This window comes from Anopheles coustani, chromosome 2, assembly GCF_943734705.1.
Source record: "Anopheles coustani chromosome 2, idAnoCousDA_361_x.2, whole genome shotgun sequence".
Lineage (NCBI taxonomy): Eukaryota > Metazoa > Arthropoda > Insecta > Diptera > Culicidae > Anopheles > Anopheles coustani.
The window spans coordinates 44,557,770-44,584,406 of NC_071289.1; the positions used below are offsets into that span (position 1 = coordinate 44,557,770).

A 26,637-nucleotide genomic window follows, 5' to 3' on the forward strand; every position below is an offset into this window, starting at 1 on the left:
TGAAAATAAGTAATGCTGCCTGCCCTATTTTTTCTATTTTATTTATGCATCTTTTGAATAAAAAACCACGACGACTAAGTTCTGCCGGAACTCCCGATCCGAGGAGTGCAAACTCGTTGAGTTCCGGGGTAGAATTCTCATCACTACAAACATCTTCTTCTTATCAGATGCATCCTGATCAGATTCTATTTTGGCAGAGTAATCAGTCGCGACCAGCTGAAATCTGTTTACTGCCTGATTCACCTTTCCCCGGGCTTTATAATTGAGAGTTGTTAACATTGATCGACAGTGCGCATTCTGCAGGGAAACAAGTGTGTTTGTTGTCCGCGGTCTAGTCTCGAATTGCTGATAGTGTGGAAGTATTGCAAGCGAAAACAAAGTAAGTTGCTCTATGTAAAATACAATGAACCAGTCCGATCTAGGGCATCGCGTGACGGAAATTAAAAAAATGTACAATTTGGATCAAAATAATATTTTTGTTGGTATTTCAATAACCACCAAGCATGAATGTTATGTAAGTGGTTCAGGATGAACTAGTGCTTGGTACAAGTTGACAAAATCAATGTCCTCGCTGGTGACGGGATGCGATATTAGTGCCGGGCAGTGTGCGTGCAAGAATGTGGTGGTTTTGTGTGCATTAATAATTATCAATTGAATTCGATAATTTGCACGATATTTGAAACGCGTTTGATTATCACCTCGTTTGATTTGTTGCCAGCCTGTTCAAGTGGATTCAACAGACATTGGTAGTGGGAGGATGTGAACGAGTGACAAGTCAACTTGGTGCGATTGATTTGAATTGGATGTTCTTCCCGTTTTTCAGGTTTTGTTAACCATGGCCAGCAACAACAGCTCTCCGGCAGCGACCGCCAGTAGCAACGCAAAGCAGTTCGCGTAAGTCTTTAACAACTTCGATAGATGTGCTGCCCATATTAGAGTGGACATATGTATTTACTACGTTTATCACAGCGCAATACAATGCCATACAGACACCATACGCTAGATTAGATTATGATTGAATTGATTATGAAGGGTCTCTGCTAACGATTGTCTCACTCCTTATCACGTCTTCTGGGACATTGATACCTACCCTTGGACAATCATGCTGTCATATGACCATCGTGTGCTTATTCAAAAGGACAATTATTTTAATTGCTTTTCCTAATGGGAACCTTCTCGCTTGTTTTTGTTTATTATGCAAAAAACTGTTTTTTTTTTGTTTAAAGTCCTATTTAACTTCAATGCATACATGTTGTCCGTTGGCATCTTGTTTTTGGCGTGCTATGCCAGGGGTCGGAAAATGACTCAAGAACCAAATATGGTAAAGGAAAAAGCCCTGGTTTAAATTTCAACTATTTTCTCAAACATACTCCAATTTCAGTTGTAAGTAAAATTATGTTATAATTTACAAATGTATACTTCCAAATAGTTCTGCATATATTTTCAGTATGAAAAAAAAACTTATCACATTCCATGTTTTCTCTTATATACGAAAAGAAGACATTTTGTACAATTGTTATTTCTTGAGTGGAAATTGTTCGCCTACACCTGTTTGCCCGTTTAAAGGACACTTCTTAAATACGGCCGTTGTTACATAATCACGTATAAAGCCGTGAACTCGTGGGTCTTAAGTGTCGCGCGCATCAAACCAAACACACATGTTTATTATTAGCACATAACGCTATCGAAATATAATACGTTTGGACCGGACAGACGCGGCTGGTTTTGATCCACCATCATTACAGAGTTTTAAATTATTAAATTTATAATCTATTTGTACAATGGTAACGTTATATTACTCTTTTGTACAATCAACTTTTGTTCTTACGGGAACTGTAATTGCTCTACCACCCACCCAAAACTTTCTGTTTTGGTTCATTTTTTATAGTCTTCATTCGACAACGCTAACGTGTTGTGGCGTCTTCGTTGGTAATTGGTAATAAGTGGCTGTGAGGGGGAAACATAAAATAAAACAAGTCAGTTACGAATCTTGAATAGTTGATTGACATTCGTAACACGTCGTTTTAAGTGTATCAGAAATTAAAGTCGACTGTCCTCCAAGGGTCAAGATGGTTGTCGAAAATGCAACCTAAACACCGTACAATAATTATTGTCATTTTGTGTATACAAAATTTTATCTGACTGGCAGTTCTTGGGCTTCTACGAATCAATGTTTGGTAATTAATTTAAAATTTAATGCGATTTTAATAACAGAGTGTTTTTAAACTAAAACTACTTTCAGTTTCCATCGTAAAAAAACATTAAAATAATTAAAAACTATAGCTAGGCAAGCTATATTAATGTGTTTGAATGACCACTAATCTTCGACGCTACGCTCTCCTTGTATATTCATCTCGCTAACGTGATAAATTTGGCTTTAAGGACCCTGGGGTTTGAACTTCGTACTGCTCCCAACATTGAAGAGACCTTTTGTATATTGCGATTTGGTTTGCCCTATACTACAATAGGCAAGCGTAGTGTTGAGTCCAAATGTGGCTTTTAAATTGTGGTACCCTTCAGTTCAAAAGCTATTTAAACGCATTGCGATTCGCCGCTGCGTCGGCAAATCGGACAAGCTGTTTTCACCCTATTCATGAAGATGGTAGCTTTTGAGTCTTACTTCTTTGGAGAAAAGGCGTGCCTCTGCTCAGGCACTGTTCATAGCTGGCTTGCTGTTGGCAGGTACTAATGTGATTGTCGTGCTTGGAAAATTGCCCGCTCCTTAGGCACACCGGATTCACTTTCGCGTGCCACTTCTCCTATCCGCTATGGTAGTGACTTTTTTTCGTAGCTTACTGCGTTTCAAGCATAAAAGTTATCCCGCCGTCTATCTCCTGGTTCCATTCCGGATGACTCGCCGATGTGCTTGCGTCTCTTATACTTCGAATTACGCTTTGAATACTTCAAATCTTCAATTCAAATTGGAATATACTAATTGAATAATAGTATGTATGTTCACAATCAACACAGTATTTGTGTTGAATATTTTTTGCAGTACAACCATGATGTAGAAAGTAACAGAATATCTTCTCTTTTTCTTCTTTTTCTTTCTTTATATATCCAATCTTGATGACGCCTTCGTATGATTTGTTCTTTTTTACCCAAGGAACGTTTAAGAAAAAAAGAGAATTTGAAAATTCCCAAGGAAAAGCCGGAATATGGCAAAATTCGGTAAAAACGGCTTTTGTCCATAAAAAAAAATATTTACCTTCTCTAACGAAAACGGTTGGACTCCCCATCCCAACGAAATCTTCTGATAATTTGTTTCTTTTGGCCCAATAAAAACAATGCAAGTTAGAAAAATCCTTAGGAAAAGCCGGAAACCCATAAAACTAGAAAAATGCTTTTTTGCTAAAAAAATTGAAACTTATAAAAATGAGTGTTTGTTTCTTTTTAACGCTAAAACTCAAAATCGGCTGAGTCAATCTATTCATGAAAGGTTTAAAGAAAAGACAACTTTAACATTCCCCAATGAAAAGCCCGAAGATGGAAAGATTTGTAAAAATAGCATTTTCCGTACAATCAAATCAAATATACGATGTAGGGTAAGTGCTCCTATAGTGGTGCTAGTACCAGTAGTGGATGTAGAGTGATAAAATTCTCTACGACGATATTAATACAACGGAGATATTTGTTCCTCTATGAAATGTTCTTTGATCTTCTGTTTCTTTGAATACTCCAAAAGATGAACCATCCCATTCCGTATCACTGCAAAATGCATTGGTTTGTGAGAGGAAACTCGGAAGGGATAAGGGGGGATTGCCATCCTACCCCCTAGCTCAACAATGATTACAATGCATTATGGGTATCATTTTCGTACAATTTGTGGTCACTATTCGAATGGTCACAGTTTGAGTGCTCAATCTAATCTCTCCTACGTAATAAATATTCTCAATCATACAAAATCGGTCTAATCAATTCAACCAAACATAATTACAAGAAAGTCAATTTTTCAAGTGTGAAATGTCCAACATTCTTATGCCTCTTTCATGCCTATAATTTTCTATCACCTGGACGATAGAAAATATCTAAAAAAATATAATGCCACGTTACGACAGATGCCACGGATTTTAAAAAAGACACTATTCAACATCGTAAATATCGCTAGGTGATGGTAGAAGTGCTTTTAAATAATCGTCGATTATCTATTGTCCTGGTCCAAGTGTGGTTTAGGCACAGTTTGTCTCATACTTGCTTTAATGGATTAATTTTAAATGCTTGCGCTAAGCTGGAAGCACAATTGAGTAATGAATGCAAAATGTATATTTACATGGTTTCTTCGACTAAATGTAATAAAAAAAATTTTAGCACATAGCAAAATTTAAGATTGTAAAACTGAAAACTGATACTGAATGCAAACACTCTTCAGTTTGGAATTTATTTCTACCCGGATGGAATCGGGTTAATCAGCTAGTACTTAATATTGAGATTATTTCGAGGAAGCCATAAAGTCCCGTTGATTGTGAGATACGTATAAAAATGACATCGCCGAAGATATTTCACATCGCTTTTGAAAGAGAAATTTTGAATAAAAAATGAATGATCTACAATGAAGCAATGGTGTTGATTGCAAATGTGAGTTTGTTTATGAGTAGCATTCTATTGACTGAAATTCAAATGCCAGCACCGATCGTCGAATTAAAAATGTTCTGCTTTGTGAATAGTAACGTGGGCTTGTATCCTGCTATTTGCCAATTCGCTTCAACTAAAAGTGATTTATCACAAATGTTTATGTGAAAATCCCATAGTATCGAAACTAAGATTGTGAATCGTTCACTGGAATTTTAAAACATTCTTTCGATTTGTCTGATATGCCGCAACTTAAAGATGGATCTGTTATTGTTATGTGTCGTCATCTTCAGACACCAAATCAATGGGGCTTCCCTTGAATTGTAACGCTTTGTTTTTTTCAATATTAGTGTATTATTATTATTGAACAAGACGAAGTTCGTTGGGTCTGCTTGTAATTTACAAAAAAACATGTTAGCTCTTATTATTGTTTAACGTGTTTAACAATTCAACAGTGTCGTCCCACTTTTTGTTTTTTTGTTAATATGATAAATGTTTGTTGTTTTTAACCCTACATCGAAATAAGCAGGTAAATTTATGATTGATACTCAAGTACATTTATAGAACAGTGGCTCTACACGCTTGAGACCAACTGCTAATTTCTCAGTACACTAGCTCAGTTTATTCATGATCCATTGAGCCAACATATATTAAGGATTCGGAAGGCAGAGTCGTACCGTAAGTGCTTTGTGGTAATAATCAACACCAAATGCATATGCTTGATATGCAGTTGGTTTTTCATAGTCTTGGTGATGTAACAGCGATCGATACGCGAACTGGAACCACGTGTGACAAAGAAGAATTCTACTTCGTTTCCCCTGATGGTCTCCCAGCTCTTACACTAAGCAATCTGTGCACAAGCACGAGTTTGCAGAGCAAGGCTCTGACTCCCCCCACCCGTAGTATCCTTGCCAAAATGACCGAAATGAATATCTACCGCTCCACTCTACGCTGCGTTGCTGAAGGAGCATAGATGTTGCAAAATGTGGAGTTATTCTCTAGCCGTACGTAGATCCGACGGGAATCCAAACTGCCCCCGACGTTGGAAAATTTTATCGGTTGGTGAAAACAACAAATGATCGGCTCGATAGCCGAAGATCATGGCACGGGCGACGAGATGGAGTGGTAACGGCTGTATATGATAGATGCATATTGAGTTAAGCTATAGTTCATTTCGAATATTTGGTGTTTTTTGCTAGGCATAGCATAGAAAGTAACAGAATAAAATGTATAACACTTTAAACTCTTCTTATGTTTGTATACCTTTTCTTCATTTATTCATAAAGATTTAGCACAAGAAAAGATCTATCGACAATAAACTCATTGATGTAACCGCACAAAAAATCTATTTGGTGATCAATTATAATGAATTTCATAATATCGTTATTTTCAATAATCCTCAAGTTATGATAGGTCAGGATGGCCGTGTGTGTACAAAAATACAATTTTCCTGACTAACTCTGCACAAGGAAGAGATATTCAAGCTAAGCGAGTTTGCTCGAACCACAAACCACCAGCTTAATACCCAAAGAGCCATGGCACGGGTGACGCAGTGGTAACGACTGTGCTTGGTTAAACGTGCTTTGGACTATTGCTAAGGACAGTTGTTGAAAACACTGTTATGTTTCGGTTCTACGGAAGCGGGCCGAACGAGATCGTGACAGCACAGGCAGTTATTTTATTATTTATAATAAACGGGTCCGGGCCCTCTTTTTTTTTTATTTTAAACCTGTTTATAGTATTTATACTATACACTTAATATACAATAGACAAGTAAAATGCGCTACTTTTTACTCAACATCACTGGTGTGACATCAGATCTCATCTGGATGGGCCGGACGTACGCAATTCTTAGGGAAAAATCCAATCTGTATGAAAAAGACGATTTTTTTATTGATTGTTCCTACGCCACTATTTCTTTCGGTGTTATTCAGGGTTTGTAAAAAAAGCGAAGATTATTGTTATTAAATGCCTTGTACAATACCTTGTTATTGACTCTTGTTTTGCCGTACCACCATCCTGATGAGTCGAAGTCCCTCCCGATTACCGTCACTTTACACCCTTGAAACAAATGCAGCTGATTTTCTGCGCTTGGTGCAAAATCGACAGTTGGTATAACATATTCTTCCTTCAGTGGCCATTGGAGCGTGTGGTTTAAGCTGCGAAGGTATGAAATGTGATTATGGTTGTGTAAAATTGATTGGAATGTGACCACCGAAGTTGTTATATTTACCCCGAAAAGTTTTCGCTCAGAGCATGTCTTTCGTAGTACATAACTAAGTCTCTGATCGTTTTAAAGTATCTTGCTGCGAGATAAAAGACAATGTCGTCCTCTCGCTTTTTTTTATAAATCTTTATATGATTAACGGCACCATTATTTACTCTACACCGGAAAGTAGATAGATAAATTTAATGTATAGTCAAGTATCCAATGAACCAGTCCATTTAAAGAATTGTGGTCTTTACTCACTTGAGGCTTATCGCGTATATTGTTTCACAGGCATGTGTAGCGCCATGTGGGCGAACACGGACTAGAAAAGTGCCTATTTCCCGGCTCGCCAGCTGCTCTTCGGCGTATTCGCGATCCATTGAGCCAACATACCAGTTAAATTGTGATAGATATTGCTCAGACATTACGGATTTCTTGGTTTGCAATTGTTTGCATCGACCCGTGGATGACACGCATCCCTTATGAGAAACGGCATCGCAGTTTGTACACTTATAACCCTGATGAATTCTTCCCTTTAGAAGTTTCGCGCAATGTAGGCAGGTGACGGGCTTCGAGAACGTGTGAAGAAAGTATGTGTGGTCTGTGCTTTTACCATCCACCGGAGAAGAAGCTTCGCTACATTTGGGTGCAACAGAAAAAATGGGAAAAGTTAGTTAAACAAAAAATTCCCAAGAAATCCACGCTTTCAGGCTTACATTGCTACTCCAAATAATCCTTTCCATTTTTCGCGTTCCGCTATGGTTTTCATAAAGACACCGAATACTAGTTGGCCCTCTCGCGTTAATATCAAAGAATATCTTTGAGTATTACTAAGAAGGCTAGTGCGTTGGTCCTGTTCACCAATGGTGCAGTTGATCAGATCACATGTCTGACAGAAATTATATCGAATCCCCTGCAATAAAGAGATATGCAAAATATGAAGCTACGACTAGGCATACACCTGTATGTCTTTTTTCTCACCCCTTGGTTTTCGGTTAGTATCAAAATTTTCTCAAACAGAAAGGCGTACAAATGTTTTTCTTTTTGCTCACCGGCAACCTTTATGACAAGATTACCGCTCGCTAATAGTACTCCGTATTTTGACATATTACCATCATCGAGCAAACGTAGGTTTATGATCATATCCTGGAAACAAAGAAATGTAACAATATTTAAACCAAATCTGCTACTGCATATAGATGGATCGAATATGTCCTTTTACATAAATATAGCAGCCTTTAGTATTGGAGGTTGATGATTTTATATGCCTCTAAACCTATGACGTCATGTTAAACTGGTTTGAAGGAGCGTTATTGAAGGATTTGAAATTGTGCTTTTAACCCGACTGTACCAATTTTAACTTAACTGTTTAACATTTCTCCTACTATCTCTTGTAAACGTAAATGTGTAGGGTTCAGAAGGCGTTTGACAGTAAGTGTGGATTGAAAATCCACTTTCGTTTGAATTTGTCTCTGCTTTAGACCAAGCACACATTAAGTATAATTAAATAATAACAAAGCAGTAGAATATTAATATTACCATCAATCATTTTTTTGTACCGGGCTTGTAACTAAAATCGAATCAGAAAAAAGGTTGGAGTGAAAAGATGTTTAATCTATAAAATAACTCGATTTTACAAAAACTCAGTTTACCGACAGATATTTAGAACAAATGAACAAAAATGCATGTTCAAACAAAAAATTGTTTTGATTAGTGTTGTGCTTCCTGAATCTTTCGATGAGATTCATTCATATTAATCTTTTATGATCAGTGATTCGATTCATGAATCTTATCTAATCTTTGAAAAAAAACAGCATGAAAATGTGAACGCATGTTTGTTGACTAGCGTTTGTGTGTGTGACTGATGGCGTACCTAGCACATTCGCACACACAAATGCTATTCAATAAACGCCACACACAAACGCAAGTCAACAACATCTTCTTGTTGCTTCTTTTGAAATTTTAGCTAAGCGAGGTTTCATGAATCTTTGACATTAATGAGTCTTTGACATTAATGAATCTTAGAGATTCGTGGATATTGGCAATTTCATTAATCTTTCAAGATTCAGATTCATTGATACGTTTAAAAGATTAACTAACTAACAGCAAATGTGAGCGCTCAACGAGTTTAGCACGATATTAGGTAGTTAATTGAGATGTGTCGAGTCCTGGATTTTTTGATGTTAAGTTTTTTCTATTGTTGATTATGGATTCCTGTTTTAGTATTTGTTGATTAGAAGAAAAAAAGTCATTTAAAGGTTTTGTTAAAACAATTAAATGACTCCTCCCAGCAAGTATACAAGAGAATAGCCATTATGCGAATACATCAAGTGTTACCTTAGCTTGTTGAATAACCGTTATTTTCTTCGCATCATCCGCAGATTTGTCGATATACTCAGCTAAATCTTTAATTGTTTCTCTTGCTCGCTCCAAATCGTTGTACTCCTCATGTGTCTTACAATGAAATAAAGTTCAAAAGCTTGATCAAACATGGTGAACAGACTCGTTAAAATAGACAACCACTACGATACTCACTGGTGGCGTTTCAGAAACAAGCTCCTTTAACAATAACGGATATTTTAAAACACGTTGCATCGGTACGGCCAGCAAATCGTCCAACTTAAATTTACCTTCTTTATACTGTTGCTCACATTCCTAAAAGCAAACAAGTGTTAGCTTCCAAAGCTACATTATGCTACGGTTTTTACGTTCGTTTACCTTAAGCGATTGTTTGGCAAGAGGGTTGGTTCTTCTAACAGTCTTTATAAATTCTAATGCATTAGGCAAGCAAGAACAATAATCGCCATATATGACAAATTTTTTATGGAATAGCATAAAAACTTTACTGAGTTTTTGTACTGCTGTAGGAAGCTGTGTATTCATCAGTTCACTGTAAAATTTTCGATGCAATTTCTCAAGCTCCTTGATCCAAGGGAACATTGTCTTTATCTCTTCTTCCATTAGAAATTGCTTGAGAGGTTTCCTGAACTGATTCTTTAGTATAGCCAGTGTATCCAGATAAGTTTTCTCAGTGTGAATAAGTTCTTTAATAACATACAAACGCTTTTCAATTTTTCCCGGAGGTGATTCGTCGGTGTGGTTCTGTAACTAATATAGCCAAGTAGTTATAATAATTTAAGAAGATTTAAATTGTTGCTTATCATATCAATAGATTTGCACGTACCGGCACTTCAATCACTTTCTGATATGTGTCCTTTGCTTTCAACTCCTGCTGATCGTGTTCGTTGTAGTCAATTGAATTATATGTACTGAAATATATCAAATCAAAATGGTGTTGAAGTATTAGTGCACAAAGGGGATACTAATGTTGAAGAGTTAATGCCCAAAACTAAGCATAATCGTTAGTGTAATCGTGTAACTCCGCTGCTCAATATGTCAAAAGAATGTTCATACCCTATAATCGTATGTATAATCTGGTCAAAACGTAAACAAACAAACCAGTATTTCATTCGATCGCGATTTAACCGAATAGTTATTTCTGTGGTTGTTTAGCGTAGTTTTATAAAAGCTGTTATAAAAATGTTGCGAAGCAATGCTGAAACTTTTACCCAATTTTGATTGTGAAATACCAACCACAAATGATGAAAAATAAATAAGGCACATATTACGCTTGGCTCGAATATCGGTGATACATGAGAGACCAGCGTAAACCATGACTATACCAGCGGTTACGTTTCGTTTAGCCATGCCATTAATAATTAAAATTCATACTCTACATGACATTTTTTTATGAATCAAAATAAAGTAATGTATATGTTCAATCAAAGAACTTTTTCATTTAGCCATGATCTTCATTATAATTTGAGTATTACTGAATGTAACGTTGATTCAATTTGTAACCGATTTTTTAGTACTTGGAACAACTAAACTCGTTATTTGTCAAGTCACCAACCATTGCTCTAGTAATTCGTAATTTTACCTTTAACAATATACCGTTTGGCTCAAAAACATTTTCGTGCACTATTTGGAATGGAAGTGCTTGGTTAAATTGACACATAATTACGTAAATCATCGATGCATTGCTAATTTTTCATAGAGATTTAGAAAATTTCGCTTCTTTTCTGGCCCGCTCACAGCTGAGTATGTCGTGCTGACATGGCCTGGTAATCGTTCTCCAGGATACTCGGCCGAACAGATTCTGCTGCACTTGATTCATCCATCGAGCTCCCTAGGCTCCTCGTCGTCGCGTGCCGGGCCGCTACTGAGCACCTTCTTTTGGGGGCATGAGTCCGGCATCCTCATGACATGCCCCAAACCAACGGATCCTGCTGGCTTTCGTCAACCTTAAAATATCCGGCTCATCATACAGCTCAGCTAGCTAGTGGTTCATCCTCCACACGGCCTCCTCCGTGAGCAGAGTCCATGAGTCATGCCCACAGAGAACGACCGGTCTTATCAGCGCTATATTGCACACTTTGTCCGTGGGGGAAGTCATCTGGACCTCAGGAGTTTGTAGAGTTCATAGAAGGCACGATTCCCCTGAACAATGCGAGTCCGGATTTGTCCACTGATACACTGCTCCTGTCAGAGCCACCGACGAGCAGGTACTTTGGAAGAGCAGAAGAGTATTTGGGATAAGATTTTGTTGGACTATGATGGTTCGAAAGTCAGCACTGGGTGGATGACACCCAGCATTCAGTCCTCCGGTATCTTTTCCTGTTGCCAAATTTTTACAATTGGCTGGTGCATACTGACGGTAAGCTCTACCGAACCCATCTTGAATAGTTCTGCCAACAGCCCATCGCTGCATCAGCTGCTTTGTTCTGTTTCAGCTGCTTGATAGCACTAGTGACTTTGTCCAAGGATGGTGGGAGCACATCGTCATCCAGCTCCTGGCTAATGTGCTGCTCGATTCTACCTGCGCTACTCTGTTCAGGTGCCCGTTGAAGTAGCATTACCACCATGACATGACCCCTGTCTTCTTCAACATGCTGTAAAACTGGCTAATTTCCCCCGACTGAGATAGCTACTCCATCAATTGGTCATTCGACTCCTCGAAGTGACGCTTCTTGCGCTCGAAGAGTCGGGTTTGTTGTGTCCTCAACCGTTTGTATTGTTCCACGTTCCGACGGTTTTCGCGCCGCAGCTCGGCTGTGCTGTTGATGACTCGCTCCACCAAACGCCTGCGGTCATCGATGGGTCGTCTATAAGAACGTGGTCAATTTGGGAATATGTCTTATGTGGCGACCGCTAATTGTAGCTGAAACGATGTTTGTGCGGGGCGAAGATGATACGGATGTGCCTCGAGGACACGATGTTTATGAGTCGGAGGCCGTTGTCGTTGGTTAGATGAAAGACACTAAAGCTTTCAATCGTTGATTTATAGGCCTCCTCTCACCTGAGCATTACATCATGTTGTAGGTAGCGGCCGTACTCCATATCGAGTTGCGTATAGAAAGATCCCCTGTCGAGGCCTGTCGTTGATCGGCCACCATCCGATCACATGTTTACTTCTTCTTCTTCTTCTTGGCGTAACGACCTCTTGGTCATGCCTGCCCGTTAAGGGCTTACGAGACTTGTTTCCCTGTTGTACGTGGATAGTCAGTCCTCTCGTACAGGGGAGGGTCCGGTCTCGGTTGGGATTCGAATCCACGCCGTCGAGGTGGTGAGCCTCGGCGCTCATGGGCCGATTTTTCTAACCGGCGCTACCGCTCGGCTGTCGCGGACCCCCGATGTTTACTTATAGCGCCCATAGCAAGAAACGCCGTACCAAGCTCGTGCTTAACTCCACCACTCTGGTACATCATGCAATGGCTGCGGTAGGACGCTTCGGAACTCCCTTCCAGTGATCCTCTTGAAGTGCTACTATCTCGAAACCGCGGGCTCCCATTTCGCCTGTGAGTATTCTGGTATGCCCGGGTGAGGTAAGAGACCTGCAGCTCCATGTATCGAGTGTCCAATCGTAGTCCTTTTTTCGTCGCGTAGGTCTGGCATGATTGATTCAAATCGGTAGTTCTTCTTGATTTTCTTTCGTTGCAATAATACAGGGGTGGCTTGCAAGGCCTCTCCGACGCCTCCTATCTCGTCAGTGGAACAACACACTCTGGTAGTTTAAGTCCCGTATAATGCCAGGACATAAGATACAGCCGCCCCTAACATGGAACATACATTGGTTCGAGCCGTCGATTTGTTGTTTGAGCAAACTCACTAAGCTTTTTTGTTCGTTCCTGGAAATTGTTGCGAATAAGACAAGGCTATCGGAGCAACAGCTGAGCGAGTTTAGTCAAAAAACGAATCACCAGCACAATACCCGAAGATCATGGCACGGACGACGGTACGGAGCGGTAACGGGTGTATGTTTCCCTCATCTATGATTAAATTCTCAATATGTGTTGCTAAACGCAACATGGCCGATAAGGTCGTTTTAGCGTTTAAAATGTGTTGGTGTAGTCTAATATTTTCCGTTTTTTCCAATATATCCGCAGTTTTCTTTTAGCTCCTTTTTTATGACGAATTTTACATACCGTATCGAAATATAGGAACACCATAATGTTTTTTTTGTTTTATTTATGTAGTTTGATAAATTAGGTTCGTGGGTTGAAATCATCGAAATTTTCCAATATCTGTTAGCTGTGCGTGTGTACAAAAATAGTAAAGCGCTTTGAACTTTGTGGAATTTTCAGAAATTTTTCATAAAAGTTTACGATTGACGTGTGCTTACTCTTACTGTGCCGGTTTTTGTTTAAACTGCTTAAGTGGCCAGCTTTAAACTGCTTTGCAAGTAGGATCCTTAAGAAGGACGCCAATAACTCAAAAACATTGCAATCACTTTACAAAACCTTTAAATGTGTTGCTCAAAGGCTTTGCTTGAAGTTTTAAAAACTCCACCGATAAAACGGCAAATAACAAACCTTTACTATCAACAAATGTTCAATATGATAATAGTCATAGTTTGTAGGTGTTAATGCGTTACATCCCAGGATATACTTTTAAAACGACATGGCGCTGTGACGTTGAAAACGCTTCCATTCAAAAAGTCAATCAGATCATTCCAGTTTTATAGTAAAATTTAACGGGTTAATTATTTCACCGCTATACCGGTTTTACCGGCATACAATAATCTTGTTAGCCTAATTGAATAAGGGAAAGCATTATGTGCTATAGGTTAAATTTACATACCTCTCTGCTAAACCATCGTAGATTGGGTTGCTCGAGCCGTTTATCTCTCCAGCTACACTTACAACATTGAAACCACTGTGCAATGACAAGAAATGGAAAAGAAATGTCATTTTCAAACTATGCCAGGGTTTATCAGAAATGAATCACAATGTCACTTTTTTTCTGATTTGAACTGCATTCTGATAAACCCGCTACGGGTTTGGTTCTCAAGAATAGAACAGTGGAGGTAGTTCTTGGGCAGTTACGAGAAAATGTAACAAATGCTTAATATTACTTACGGTATGTTGTGTGCTGATTGCACTTTCCGACAGTTCGATAATTTTGAGAGGGATTGCAACACACAATGAAAATCCGTTAAATCGTAGAGCATTTCTATCTCAAACATTTTTTGTATCCCGAACTTGATTTTACATGCATCCAGGAATAGTGTGATATTTTGTATGCAAAGAAACTACACGCAAAAAAGAATTAGATTCGAAATTGAAGGCACGTTGTCGTTAACTTAATACATACATGAGCCATCTGTGGCTTACGACAGAAATCTTGTCGTTCAAATGTGGTCGGGTCTAGAAATTCAAGCAAGTTGCACAATATTACTCCATCTCGAAGCATCGTCGCAAATAACTTGATATCCGCGTCAGATTTATTCACACGATGTTCGGTAGAGATAATTTGACAACGAGTTAACCAATCAACACAATCACGCCATAAGTTGTTAGCCATCTTAGTGTAGTTGTAGATTTAGCCGTAGTAAAATACAAAGAACTGTTTTCAGCAAATAAAACTTGGTCCTCGTGAACGTCCACTTAAGTCAAATGCTCTCGACACACTAGAAGCATATGTGCACCAAGTACCGATACGAGGGAGTGAAAAGAGTGAGCGACTCAAACAGCTGATAGCAACGCGTGATTTTTGCAGTTTATTATGAATAATCAACACCAATGTTGAATATAATTTTAACCATAGGAAAAAAATGAAAATAATTTTCAATGATAATGACTACGTTATAGTTTAAATTTTAGAAATAATACTTCTTCTTCTTCTTCTTCTTGGCGTAACGACCTATTGGTCATGCCTGCCCGTTAAGGACTTACGAGACTTGTTTCCCTGTTGTACGTGGATAGTCAGTCCTCTCGTACAGGGGAGGGTCCGGTCTCGGTTGGGATTCGAACCCACGCCGTCGAGGTGGTGAGCCCCGGCGCTCATGGGCCGATTTTCTTATCGTCGGTTTAGAAATAATAACAAACTTTAAATTTGTTTAAAGTTTGTTGACATTTTAAAGAATGATGGTTCCCTTTTTGGGTTGGGATTATATGTTTTTTGCTCAATTGTTAACTTTAATTTATAATTATGTCCTTCAAGCATCAGGGAATTAACAAGTACAAATTTTTTTTTCTCATACCCCGAACTTGTTTGTTAACCCACTTTTTATAATTGTGTAATTGCAGATTGCTGCCGAAAATTATTAACGGAGGTATCGCTGGAATTATTGGTGTTTCTTGTGTGTTTCCTCTGGATCTCGTTAAGACTCGATTGCAAAATCAGCAAGTTGGCCCAAATGGAGAAAAAATGTACAATTCCATGTAAGTTTAGTCTATTGTAAATGTTTGGTTTTTTGTAAAGTTTATGTGTAAATTAGTTTATTTCTCATTCCTTGTTATAATATTTTTAGTGAACCGATTACCTGCTACTAGCGTTATTCACATTATCAAACCAATGTCATGTTCGATTCGATATTTCTTAATATGTTAGAAAAACTTTTCTACATTTTCGCAGGCTAGATTGTTTCAAAAAAACCTACCGAGCCGAGGGTTATTTCGGTATGTACCGCGGATCAGCGGTTAACATTTTGCTTATCACACCGGAAAAAGCAATCAAATTAGCGGCAAACGATTTTTTCCGCCATCACCTAACCACCGCCAATGGGTAAGTGAAGATTGTTTTGTTGGGTTTACATTCTAAAACAATACCTAATTAATCCTGGTTACGATTATACGGGTAAATTGTATGCGGTATTTAGAGATTTGTATAAATAAGAGCTCTCTATTCTGTAGATCATTGCCTATAACTCGCCAGATGGCCGCCGGCGGATTGGCAGGTTTATGTCAAATCGTCATAACCACCCCTATGGAGCTTTTGAAAATTCAAATGCAAGATGCCGGACGTGTTGCTGCTCAGGTGCGTTGCCTGCTTAAAAATGGTTAGGTGAAAATGTCACCACGAACTTTGCTTTAGAAGTTATAGTTTCGATGTTTCTCGGCGTAATTAATCGAAGATTGCGCATTGATTTATATGTTTTGTAGGCTAAAGCGGCAGGAAAAACTTTACCGAAAGTTTCTGCTACTTCCATTGCAATGGAGCTTGTGCGCACAAAGGGTATAACTGGATTGTACAAAGGAACTGGTGCTACCGCGTTGCGTGATGTGTCATTTTCGATCGTGTATTTCCCGTTGTTTGCCACTTTGAATGCCCTCGGTCCTCGCCGTGATGATGGTAGCAATGAAGCAGTATTTTGGTACAAACGCAAACCGCTTTCTTCTCCTTCACTTGGCAAGGTATCACAACGGTCTGAATCTTTGCAGGTGTTCGTTCTTGAGTGGCTGTGCTGCCGGCTCAATGGCAGCGCTGGCGGTTAATCCGTTCGACGTAGTTAAAACACGCCTTCAAGCTCTCAAAAAAGCCGAAGGCGAGATGCAGTTCAATGGTGTGGCTGATTGTATCGGGTTGGTTAAGCTTAATGCATTTGAAGGATGGTGTTTTTAGGAGAGATTTTCTAATAAATGTTTCTATTCCTACAGAAAAACTCTAAAGCACGAAGGAGTGACTGCATTTTTCAAGGGAGGACTGTGCCGTATGATCGTCATCGCACCACTGTTCGGTATTGCGCAGATGGTTTACTTCCTCGGTGTCGCAGAGGCCCTGCTCGGCACTAAATCCGGTAATAAGTAAAACTATTTTTATCGTGTGTCTTTGTGTGGATCATTTGTGCTACCAACCATCGATCCAACTATGCTTGATATTTCTAAAACAAACCACCAACATAACATAATTAATTGACAACATCAACCAAACCAATAAAAACGGTTGAAAGATACTGATGGCTGCCCTTGGAAGATAGTCCGACAAGTTCTCAGAAGAATCTAACTCATGAATGGGTAGTATTGTTTGCCACATGTTTTGACCAGTAGTTGTCCTTGTATGAAAGATTACTGTAAACGATTCTTAGTAATTTGCAACGTTACTATTGGTTGTTAACTGTGGGCAAGGGATGTTTGATTTTGAAAAACCCATTATGCGTTTACAACAGAAGCTTAAATTTCCCCAAAAGTTTAATGTCATCTGCTTCTGGAAATTATTTTTCCACTTCTGAATGGCTAAAACAACATTTTATTTTATTGACGTTAGGCAGAAATTGATTGATCTGAATTGGTCAATATTGCGTTAAAAGCTATCGCTGGTAAATGTTAGAATCATATCACGTAATTTAAAGCTGCAAGAGGTAGTTAAAAGTAGTTTGAAAGAAAACTACGTAATGATACGACCAGTCCGCATTTCACGGAATTACATTGATTTATTACGTACAAGCATTCGGGTCTGAATCTTTTAAAATAATTATTTGTGAATATGCCCTTCAATTTGAACCGCTATGTATTGATGTTTATGGCAAAATGTTGATGAATCAATTAAAAATGAAGCGGATTGACTGAGCAATGCGTCCAGTAGAGCTTCGAGAAATACAATGTTATCAATACCCTGATTGTGAAAAAAACAACCTTGTATGTAACGCAATGTAAAACGAAATTGTTTGTGTTCACTACGAAGCATGTCGGGTGCTCGTGATTGCATGTTTACTAGTGTACTAATCCTACATACAACGGATTATGTGTTACCTTTTCTTCAGCGCAATCTGTTTAATTGTCAAAACACGTATAAATATTGCAAGGTTATTGAAAAATGGATACACGGGAAACATCAATTAAACTTGTCCTTCGGTAAGCGATCAGCAACAACATCTCAAGACAATAAAAAAGTAATCTAAATGATGTTCCTTATAGCAAAGAAAACATTGTGCAAGGCATATGAATATTGTAACAATCCCAATCACATACACAGACACACATACACATACCTACATACAAATTACTTCCACCCACAAATAATAACGAAATCAATTACAATTTTGTGGTTGAACAAACGCGTGTGTTGCTCTATGCTAAGAATAGCGAAAAGACTATTAATGGATATGTAAATGCTCGACATTCGTAGTACAGCAAATGCATGTAATAAATATAAAGAAAATGAACGTTGTATCTAAACACGATGAACATCAACAACAAACAAAATAAACCCAATAGCAATGTGACGATGATACTAAACACCGAAATAAATGAAAATCAATATCAATTAGTTAAAATATGCAAATCCAGTCCGTTTTAAAATTGAATGTGCAAGTTTTTTACTGATAAATTGTGTAAAATGTGTCGTGTGATGTGTAAAAATTACAATCTAATATCGAAAAACTGACGGAACTGACCGTGAAAGAAAAGGTTGTACAAATGAATGTCTGCCGTGCCATCCTGTTGGTAAGTATACCATCATTAACCTAATTTACGATGTCGTTGTGACTAATTAATTTAAAGTGTTCGTGTGCACTGTAATATAACATGTGAAAAGCAAACACCAATTTTTCATCTACAATTACTGCGTCGAAAAGAAGGGGTGATGTTATTCACGGAAATCCCATTATTTGTATTTGTACCAATTGGTATTTCCAATCGGCCAATAAAAGATTTAATTAACTGGTTAATAAAAGGAAAAAGAATAAACTGATTGCAACTGAAGTAGATTTTGTAAATTTGAATATAACTAAATACGACTGTTATGTTATAACGATTATAGTGGTCATTGTCGTAACAGAAGCGAAAGCATCCATTATCCAAATAGCATAATAATTTGTTCATAGATTTTTGCTTCAAGCCATGGTGGGGCCTACTGTAAACGTTTTAAAGCTATTCTAATAAATTTATTGTCGTTAGATTGCTTAATTGTGCAGAGCTTATGATTTCAATTTGTAATCTTATCAACTTTGTTCAAAAAGTCACTTTTGGCCATTTTTCTATTGTAAGGAAAAAAAAGTCAAAAACTTTCTCTCTCCTCAAGGCGATTCATCGACGATGATTCATTGAACAGGTTTTGAAACAACAACAACACCTTATGCATCAAGCTAGTCCGCATTGCACAGTTTTACTCTTGATTGTCTAGAAGAAAACATCCGGCATCAACTGCTCTCAGTGCGAATGCATTTCCGGTTTTTTGTATTAATAAACGTCTTCAGTCGACGTAAATCTGAATTTTTTCAAAGGCATAAGACATACGCAGACTTATGACATGAGCGTTCCATTTTCACATGGAAAAAACATACCCTTTAATTCCAATGGCTTCCAATGACCCCGCAATGAACCGTTAACAAGACTGGGAGGAATATTTAGCATGAGTAGATGAATACGAGTACATTACACTCACCGGTAAAGAGAATCTAATTGTCTGCAGGGGTACATGCTATTAGTCTGTCATCCTAACTTCTAGGGCGGCTCTCCGGCTCCTCGGGACAACGGGAATTTAAAACAACGGATCGGGCGAGAGTGTACTTTGGGAACAACGCGTGATAATAATCTAAAACCTGCAAAGCAATGCTTCTGGCTCCACCGACCGCCGACCATTCCAGTCTCTTCCAGAGGAGAAAATTCCCGAAGAGCACTTACCGAGCGAGACTGTGCGAACAGTTAGAGGTACGCCGATACCGTAAGCATTAGCTAATAGTGGAAAAAAGCCGTGATGATTCGCCGTTAATTACGTGCAAACTGGCCGAAGCGTGCAGCTTTTCCATTCTACAAGACACCTCCTTCCCCCCTCTCCTAGCGGTCACGGAAAGTCTTTGGTCAATGGACCTGCGTAGCCATTGCTCCCGCGATTGCCGCCGTGGGCTGCTTCTTCAAGGAGCAACAATGCTTTCCGAGGAATCGCTACAAGTAACATCAATGGTGACTCAGGCGAGGAAACTTTTATCTGTGTCTCTCTTACTACCCTCATCTATCAGTTTCTCTCTCTCTCTCTCCCTTATCGCGGAATTGCGTCTGTTTTAATCTCCTTTCAGAAGCAGAAGCAACTTAATCAGGATAGTGAGAACCATGTGTACAATACGAAATGTGCGTAATGCGAGTGGTGAAAAATTATCATAATTGTAAAAGCAATTACGGCCAGAATTGCATCCGATTCATTCTTATCGCTAGGTAATTTTGGCTACATCGGCTGCAGTTGTTTATTTTATTTTTTTTTTAATGTTCATAGTACTAATCGCAAAAATGTGGAGGTGTTATAAAATGCAAGTGATTGGAACATGGTTTCATGGTCATGTGCGATAATGTCTGTTTTTTTAACAAATGCTTTTGCAAATGTGAGGTTTTTTTTTCACGGCAGTCCGGAATCGGATTGCTGTTTGATACTTTCCTGAAAAATGTGCGAAATACTGACTGTACTGGAGGGCAAAACGTGTTAGTCGAAGCACCACCCGAAGCTCAGCACACACTTTTAGATCACCACAATCCGTCCTACATAGCTGTGCCACTCTTGGGTGAACCTGGTGGCATCTGCCCGAGAATCGCGCGAGGGTAGACGGAGGGACCCGACCGGGTTTGGGCTTGGGCCTTGGCACGGAACAGATCAACGGAACTGCGGTGTCCAAGGTGCCTATTTTTTCCACCCTTTACTTGGGTTTTTCCTTCTTCGCTGGCTTCGTTTTCTGTTTCAATATTTTTCCATCTTGTTGTTCGCCTTGTGCCGGCATATTTATGCCGCTTAATTCGGATGAGAGATCTGCCCTGTGCGCGCGCGTGTATGTGTGTTGGTTTTATGCTTCTTTACCTTTCTTCACACGATATTTTTTCCTCTCTTTTGTGCCCCTGCTTTCTCTCCCTGTTTCGAGCGCACATTCTTTCATCCGAGTCGTCTGTGCCTGTTGGCGGGTATTAAAACCAATGCTTCGGCGGCCGAGGAGAGTGTGGTCGAACACTGGTCGGTAACTGTAAAACGGCCCGAAGGGGTAGGAGCGGAGAAGAGGCAAGAAGAAAGTCCACCGAAGAAGTGGGTCATCTTATAAAAAGGCAAGTTCAAGGCAATGCGTCTTTCAGACGTCTAGTGCATTTCGTGCAGAAAGGAGCTACTACGATCATAGGAGCGGAGCAGAGATCCACGAATAGTCCAGTCAGTCGGAGGAAAACAACACACCACACAACAACATAAGGTTTGTTCTCGTTTCCGCCCTTCCGCCCGGCCATGGGGTCTGACCGGATCGTGGGGTCATGTGCGCCGTGTCCGCTAAAGTGGTTTTGATAAATTTGGCTCGCAAAGTGAATGTGTGTACGTGTGGATGTGTATCTGAGTGTGTTTTTTGTGCTACAAAAAAGCGGTTGTTCGGTGGTAGAGAGAAAGTTTTTCGAAAGCATGGACACCGTGGTCTCCGAGGGCTGACGATGCAGTAGAAGATGAAAGATTTAGTTCCAACATGATAAAGTGTTTTCTAGTGGAGGCTTTGTTAAGCAAATCGAAAACCTACAATGTTTAGTCATCATTAAAATCTGGAGACGAGAGTGAAGTAAAGAGTCTACAATATGCAACGGTTCAATTGAATGATATTTATGAAAAATGGTATCGATTACTATCGATGTGCAAAACTGTGTCCTACAATTTATGTTCAACCGTGACTTTATGTTTGTTTCTGTTATTTAAAGAAATCTTCCACAAGTGGAAAAATTGTTAAAACATGACCTTCTACGGAGGGTAAATTCAAAATTCAAATTGCGATGATATGAGTATCTGGTTTGCTGTCGGCTGCGGCCAACACCAGGCTTGGCACTAAAGCCAGAATTGGACTAACCTCGCTGCCATGCGCGAATTGGGAAAGTTGTATACAGTTATGTTTAATTTAGGTTACGAAACGGGAGACCTGATTGGTTTGAATGGAAACGCTAATACGATATCGTGGCTCGTAAGCGGATGCCGATGCACAAATCCCGGCTAAAGTGGGACGCGAAACGGTTCGAAGGATGGAAGGGAGGGCATAGAAAAGGCGGCTTTGAAAACTGCTGGGAACATTCTTCGGCGATCGTTGTTGATCATGCACAATAATAATACACCCATGTGGCCTTTCGTCAATATATGACAATTACGACCACTTCTGTGGCAGAGTGGATTATTCGACATCGTAAGCAAAGCCATACGTACGTGCAAAGACATACGTAGGAACACACGCTCAAAGCGGACGCCGATAATCAGTGGTGGTAACTTTCTCTTCTTCCGAGATGCCAGCAAAGATGCGGAGCGTTTCGGTGTGAAGATTCCGTCCGCTTTTTTGTTGTTTCTCTCCTATTTCATTACCCGCCATATTCTTTCGGTTCACATTTTCTGGTTACCATTCAAATGAACTCAACCTTTGGTTCACTCATTTTCCGGTCCAATTGTGAATTCTTGGGCTTTTCATGCCCCAGTATCACCAAATCATTATCATTCACATCATCATCATCATCATCATCATCATCATCATCATTTTTTCTAGCATGTTGGTCGGGGAAAACCACACAACACATTCGAGCAGTGGGTCAAAGATCCCAGCAGAAACAAGAAATTCGCTCCTTCGTGCACACAAGAAGCAGTCTGGAAAGCGTTGACCTACAAGTAAACTGCATTTACTCAGCCGATAATAGGCTAACCAACACGAATGAATATGGCACCGGTTATCACGCAATCGAGGTCGTGTTCTGTTCCGATTTTGTGTGTCACTTTCAGTCCGTTTCTTTTCGTCATTTCTCCGTAGCATTTGATGTCCTCACGGGGGACACTTTCATTATTCTCAACAGTTTTGCTTTTTCTCCGCCAACTAGACGGTGCAAGAATTTACAGCTTCAGGCATTCCACTTCCATGACGGCGGTATTCGAATGGCATACTTCCGCTGCTATTTCGAATGGCCGTTTCGATGAAACGTGCAACCGCGCGGAGAAAGAGAAAGTTTTGCATATACACGGATGTTATATCACGCATTTCTTTCCGTCATCGATCGTTCCGAAGCGCGTCATAGCGAGTGTGTGTTTTTTGTTTGTCTTTATTTTTTATTTTTGTCAGAGCTGGAATTTAACGTTTCATTGACCTCGACACTCTACCTTTTTGGAGTGAAGTCGAGACCTTCGGAATTTTTTACTATGTTCATGCATAGGTTCGCCGTTTGTTAGCGGAAATTTTGGAATGGTTTCGCTCGTTCAAATAATTCGTTTAAACAAATGCACATACAATTTGACGTAATAAATATTCCACATCCCCGATGATTCGTTGCTTGGGTGTAACGGTTTTCTCCCCCGTCTTTCTTTTTACAGCAACATGACGCATAAAACGGAACGCAGCCTGATCCTACTGGGACTCGTGTTAAGTAACCTTGTGCTTTGCACCTGGGCTTTCCCGCAACAGCATCACCAACACACAGTGACCGAGCAGAGAAAGTTCGCGGAGAAGCCCAACGCCATCAAAAAGGTGGCGCTGGACGACATCGAGGAGATACAGACGAACCAGATACAGGACGGCGGTTTCTCCTGGTCCAACATGCTGGGCCTGCTGATGCAGATGATCTTCAACGGTGGCGGCGGTGGTGGTGGTGGCAACGTGCCGACCAAGTCGGATGACATCGACAACGGCGTGTCGTCGTTCGGCCAGTCGCCATGGGCCAACGTCATTTCGGTGGGGCTGAAGATCATCACCACGCTGCTCGGAGGCGGCGGCGCTGGGGACGGCATCGATAAGGTGGACAACGGTGGATCGCCGATGCAGGTGAGCGAAGCGAACGGGGGTGTCGCGGTACGTGACGGAACTCACAACGGAAATGGTGATGGCATGATTCGTAGCTTTTTTTAGTAAACAAACATGTAAAAATCCTACGCATAACATTGCTAATTGCTCTGTGATATCCTTATTGCAAATTCCATTATTTATCTTTAATGCTTCTAACAGTTAAATCATGCAATCGATATCATGAATCATCAATTAAGCAAATTGCATCGCTCAACTACCTGTCTGAAATCACGTAAGAATGTTTAGATTCACTCTTGAAGTGTTAAGAGTTAACAAGTTTAGCAGTCAATACGAGTTTGTATTACTATTTAAACAGTGAACAAAATCGACTTTGTAAAGAATCTTATTTTATGTTATTGATCTTGTTTTGTATAATGTAGAGTCACTGCTGGTTAATGCTCAAAATATTGAGAACCATAAGCCATAGTAATTTTAGTTGTTATATTTTGTCTTTCAAATTTTATTTGTTTATCTTAAAAAGTAATTTTTTAAAACTCTTTTCATAAAAAGAAAAAAATAAAACGATTAACAAAACAAGTACACATTTAAAAAAAGTCAAATATTTGATTTTGTTACGATACCGGTAAACATTTTATTTAGCAGTTTTAACAATAAATTGGCCAAATTGGCATTGGCACTTGAAGAATGTATTGTACGATCAGATCTACATCACAAAACTGTTGTGTGTGGTTTGCCAAACAATAGCGGAAGCAATGGTCATTTTAGAAACTATCTAAAACCTTTTTATACAAATGGTATTTTGCCATCAATTTGGGTCCACTCCATTACGGATTTGCATATATTTTCGATTGGAAATTGATAACATTATGAATTGTTGTATAAGCTTGGCAGTGTGGTGTGAACATTTTATTTTTGCAGTGAATTTATTAAAATCAAGGGCATTGTGAGATTAGTTCTTAGGACAGAAATAATATGGAATAAGATCATACTTATGGAATGGTACTTGAATCCTTCTGCTGTACGATTCAACTATCGCTCTTAAAAATAGTAGAACCGGAACAAGTAAAATCGCGCATTTTTAAACAATTTTAAAAGTACCACTAGGTCAAGTTATTTATACAGTTGTTAACTTGGTTTTTAAAAATTTAACATAAAATGTTTTAGATAAGAAGATTTTCCATAAATATTCCGCATGTTGTGCCTCTTGTTTTCGACATGGTAACAGTTTGCCTAAAGCGTAGAAATCGCTGCAAGGAAGTGGGGCCTCCTAAATCATCCACACCCACTAGCTTACCCACATTTACACCAGCACCTAACTGTAACAGACAGTCTTTCTGTAAGCGTAGTTTAATTTTAAATTATTCCCTCTAAACATTTAGAACGTTCTAGCTGCCGTATTCACAGCCATGTTTGGTGCCAAAGACCCCGACCAAGTTAATACGATGGCAAAACAGGCCGGTGAGGTACGTATTTGTACATTATGTCGTGTCTAGTTTGTTTCGTCGTGTCGTGTCTAGTTTGTCTAACTTACTTCTGGGATATTCCATCAACTCTCTTGTTCTTTGTAAAAATATATCTTTTTCCAACTGCTTGTACAAAATATCCTCCGAATTAAAATGGGACACATGTTTATTTTTCCGCCGTAACGCCAACAAGTGTAAATCGAACATAAATCCGCGCACTAATCTCAATTCGAGCTTTGACAAATGAATTTAAAATAAGTTTGTAGAATTTTTCCATTAGTGTCTATAGTTATATCATCGGTACGATTCTTAAGCCACTCGATTTAAAGGAGTTTTTAAATGTGATTTCGTTTCCAAAGATCATTTCAATTTTACTTGCGAGATATCTTTTGTGTGTGACGTTTTAAAAAATTGGTTTGAAATTCATTAAATACACTCAATTTCGTTTAGTGTGAAAAATTTGACACAGACAAATTGAACATTGTCAAATGTTGCTTTACTCACAACATACGGAACTCATGTCAGAACTCAGATATGTTATTCTTTTCCTTTTGCAATCAATAAGTTGCCTTCATAAAAATCACCCAACCTTACAAAATGTGTGCCAATGAGTGCGTGTGTGTTTGTTTACCCAGCTGCAACATCACAAGTATACCAGACAAATACAATGTATCATTCCAGTTCATTAACATTGTCGTGAACCTGCTCGATGCCCTGAAGACGTCGTTCTCTCACCGTTCTCTGACTGCCCGGAGCCTGGGAAAGAAAGATGTGATCAGCGACGCAACCGTTGCCAGCCTGGCCATGATGAAGGGCTACGTTCGCGGCACCAACCAGCCCGAAGATCGCTGCATGCAGAAGTTTCTTTGTGAGGCAAACAGCGACTGCATGAGCGCGATCGGTGGTTCCAGCATTTTCTGCCAGCTTGGATCGTAAGTGCACCTAATTCATGGCAACCACTAGAAACCCTTTGGTGACTAACGTCTCTCTCATTCACTCTCGCTTGCTCTCTCTCTTCCAGCTATGCCACCAGCTTTATTCTTGAACGGCAAACGGGCAAGGCGTTTGACATCTTCTACGAAGCTGGACGAAACGGACGCTTCGGAGTGGATTGCCGACAGCTTTATCTGGAGTGTAACGAAGTTTAAGGCGTTAAATAATGCCCTCCCAACAGAGGATCGAAAGAGGGCGAGGAACAAATAGCAACTTTACCGTCCGTACCCATTTCTTTAGACCTTTCCATTGGCGTACGGATACCCTGTCCGGGACCGTATGCTGCAACTGAGCAACAACGATTAGAACCGATGGTCGTGTCTCTATGATACCGCATTCCCTGCACAAATGCATGAGATGCCTGTGCCATCGAGATAGACCAACCACTAGCTTTTACATTTATTTATGGT

The 26,637-nt window shown here is 39.5% G+C and overlaps 2 protein-coding genes across 2 annotated transcripts; both read left to right on the forward strand.

Annotated features, from left to right (window-relative positions):
- The first annotated feature begins 202 nt into the window (after window positions 1-202).
- Window positions 203-18,313, forward strand: LOC131262200 (mitochondrial glutamate carrier 1-like). The gene is made up of 8 exons (XM_058264150.1): window positions 203-379; window positions 824-894; window positions 15,367-15,501; window positions 15,695-15,844; window positions 15,973-16,096; window positions 16,222-16,433; window positions 16,501-16,641; window positions 16,717-18,313. Exons 2-8 carry the CDS (start codon window positions 836-838, stop codon window positions 16,865-16,867), a joined length of 972 nt encoding a protein of 323 aa, XP_058120133.1. The 5' UTR covers window positions 203-379; window positions 824-835; the 3' UTR covers window positions 16,868-18,313.
- Window positions 18,314-18,478: 165 nt separating this feature from the next.
- On the forward strand, window positions 18,479-26,382 carry LOC131264437 (uncharacterized). Its single transcript, XM_058266740.1, has 6 exons — window positions 18,479-18,501; window positions 21,022-21,078; window positions 23,342-23,789; window positions 25,151-25,234; window positions 25,916-26,166; window positions 26,256-26,382. Exons 1-6 carry the CDS (start codon window positions 18,479-18,481, stop codon window positions 26,380-26,382), a joined length of 990 nt encoding a protein of 329 aa, XP_058122723.1.
- The last annotated feature ends 255 nt before the right edge of the window (window positions 26,383-26,637 follow it).

Coding starts and splice junctions, on each gene's coding strand:
- LOC131262200 (XM_058264150.1), top strand. CDS start 836: ATGGCCAGCAACAACAGCTCTCCGGCAGCGACCGCCAGTAGCAACGCA. Junction 16,097..16,221: donor CCGGACGTGTTGCTGCTCAG/GTGCGTTGCCTG, acceptor TATGTTTTGTAG/GCTAAAGCGGCAGGAAAAAC. Junction 16,434..16,500: donor AGCAATGAAGCAGTATTTTG/GTACAAACGCAA, acceptor GAATCTTTGCAG/GTGTTCGTTCTTGAGTGGCT.
- LOC131264437 (XM_058266740.1), top strand. CDS start 18,479: ATGTCTGCCGTGCCATCCTGTTG. Junction 18,502..21,021: donor TCTGCCGTGCCATCCTGTTG/GTAAGTATACCA, acceptor CCGAAGGGGTAG/GAGCGGAGAAGAGGCAAGAA. Junction 25,235..25,915: donor TGGCAAAACAGGCCGGTGAG/GTACGTATTTGT, acceptor GTATCATTCCAG/TTCATTAACATTGTCGTGAA.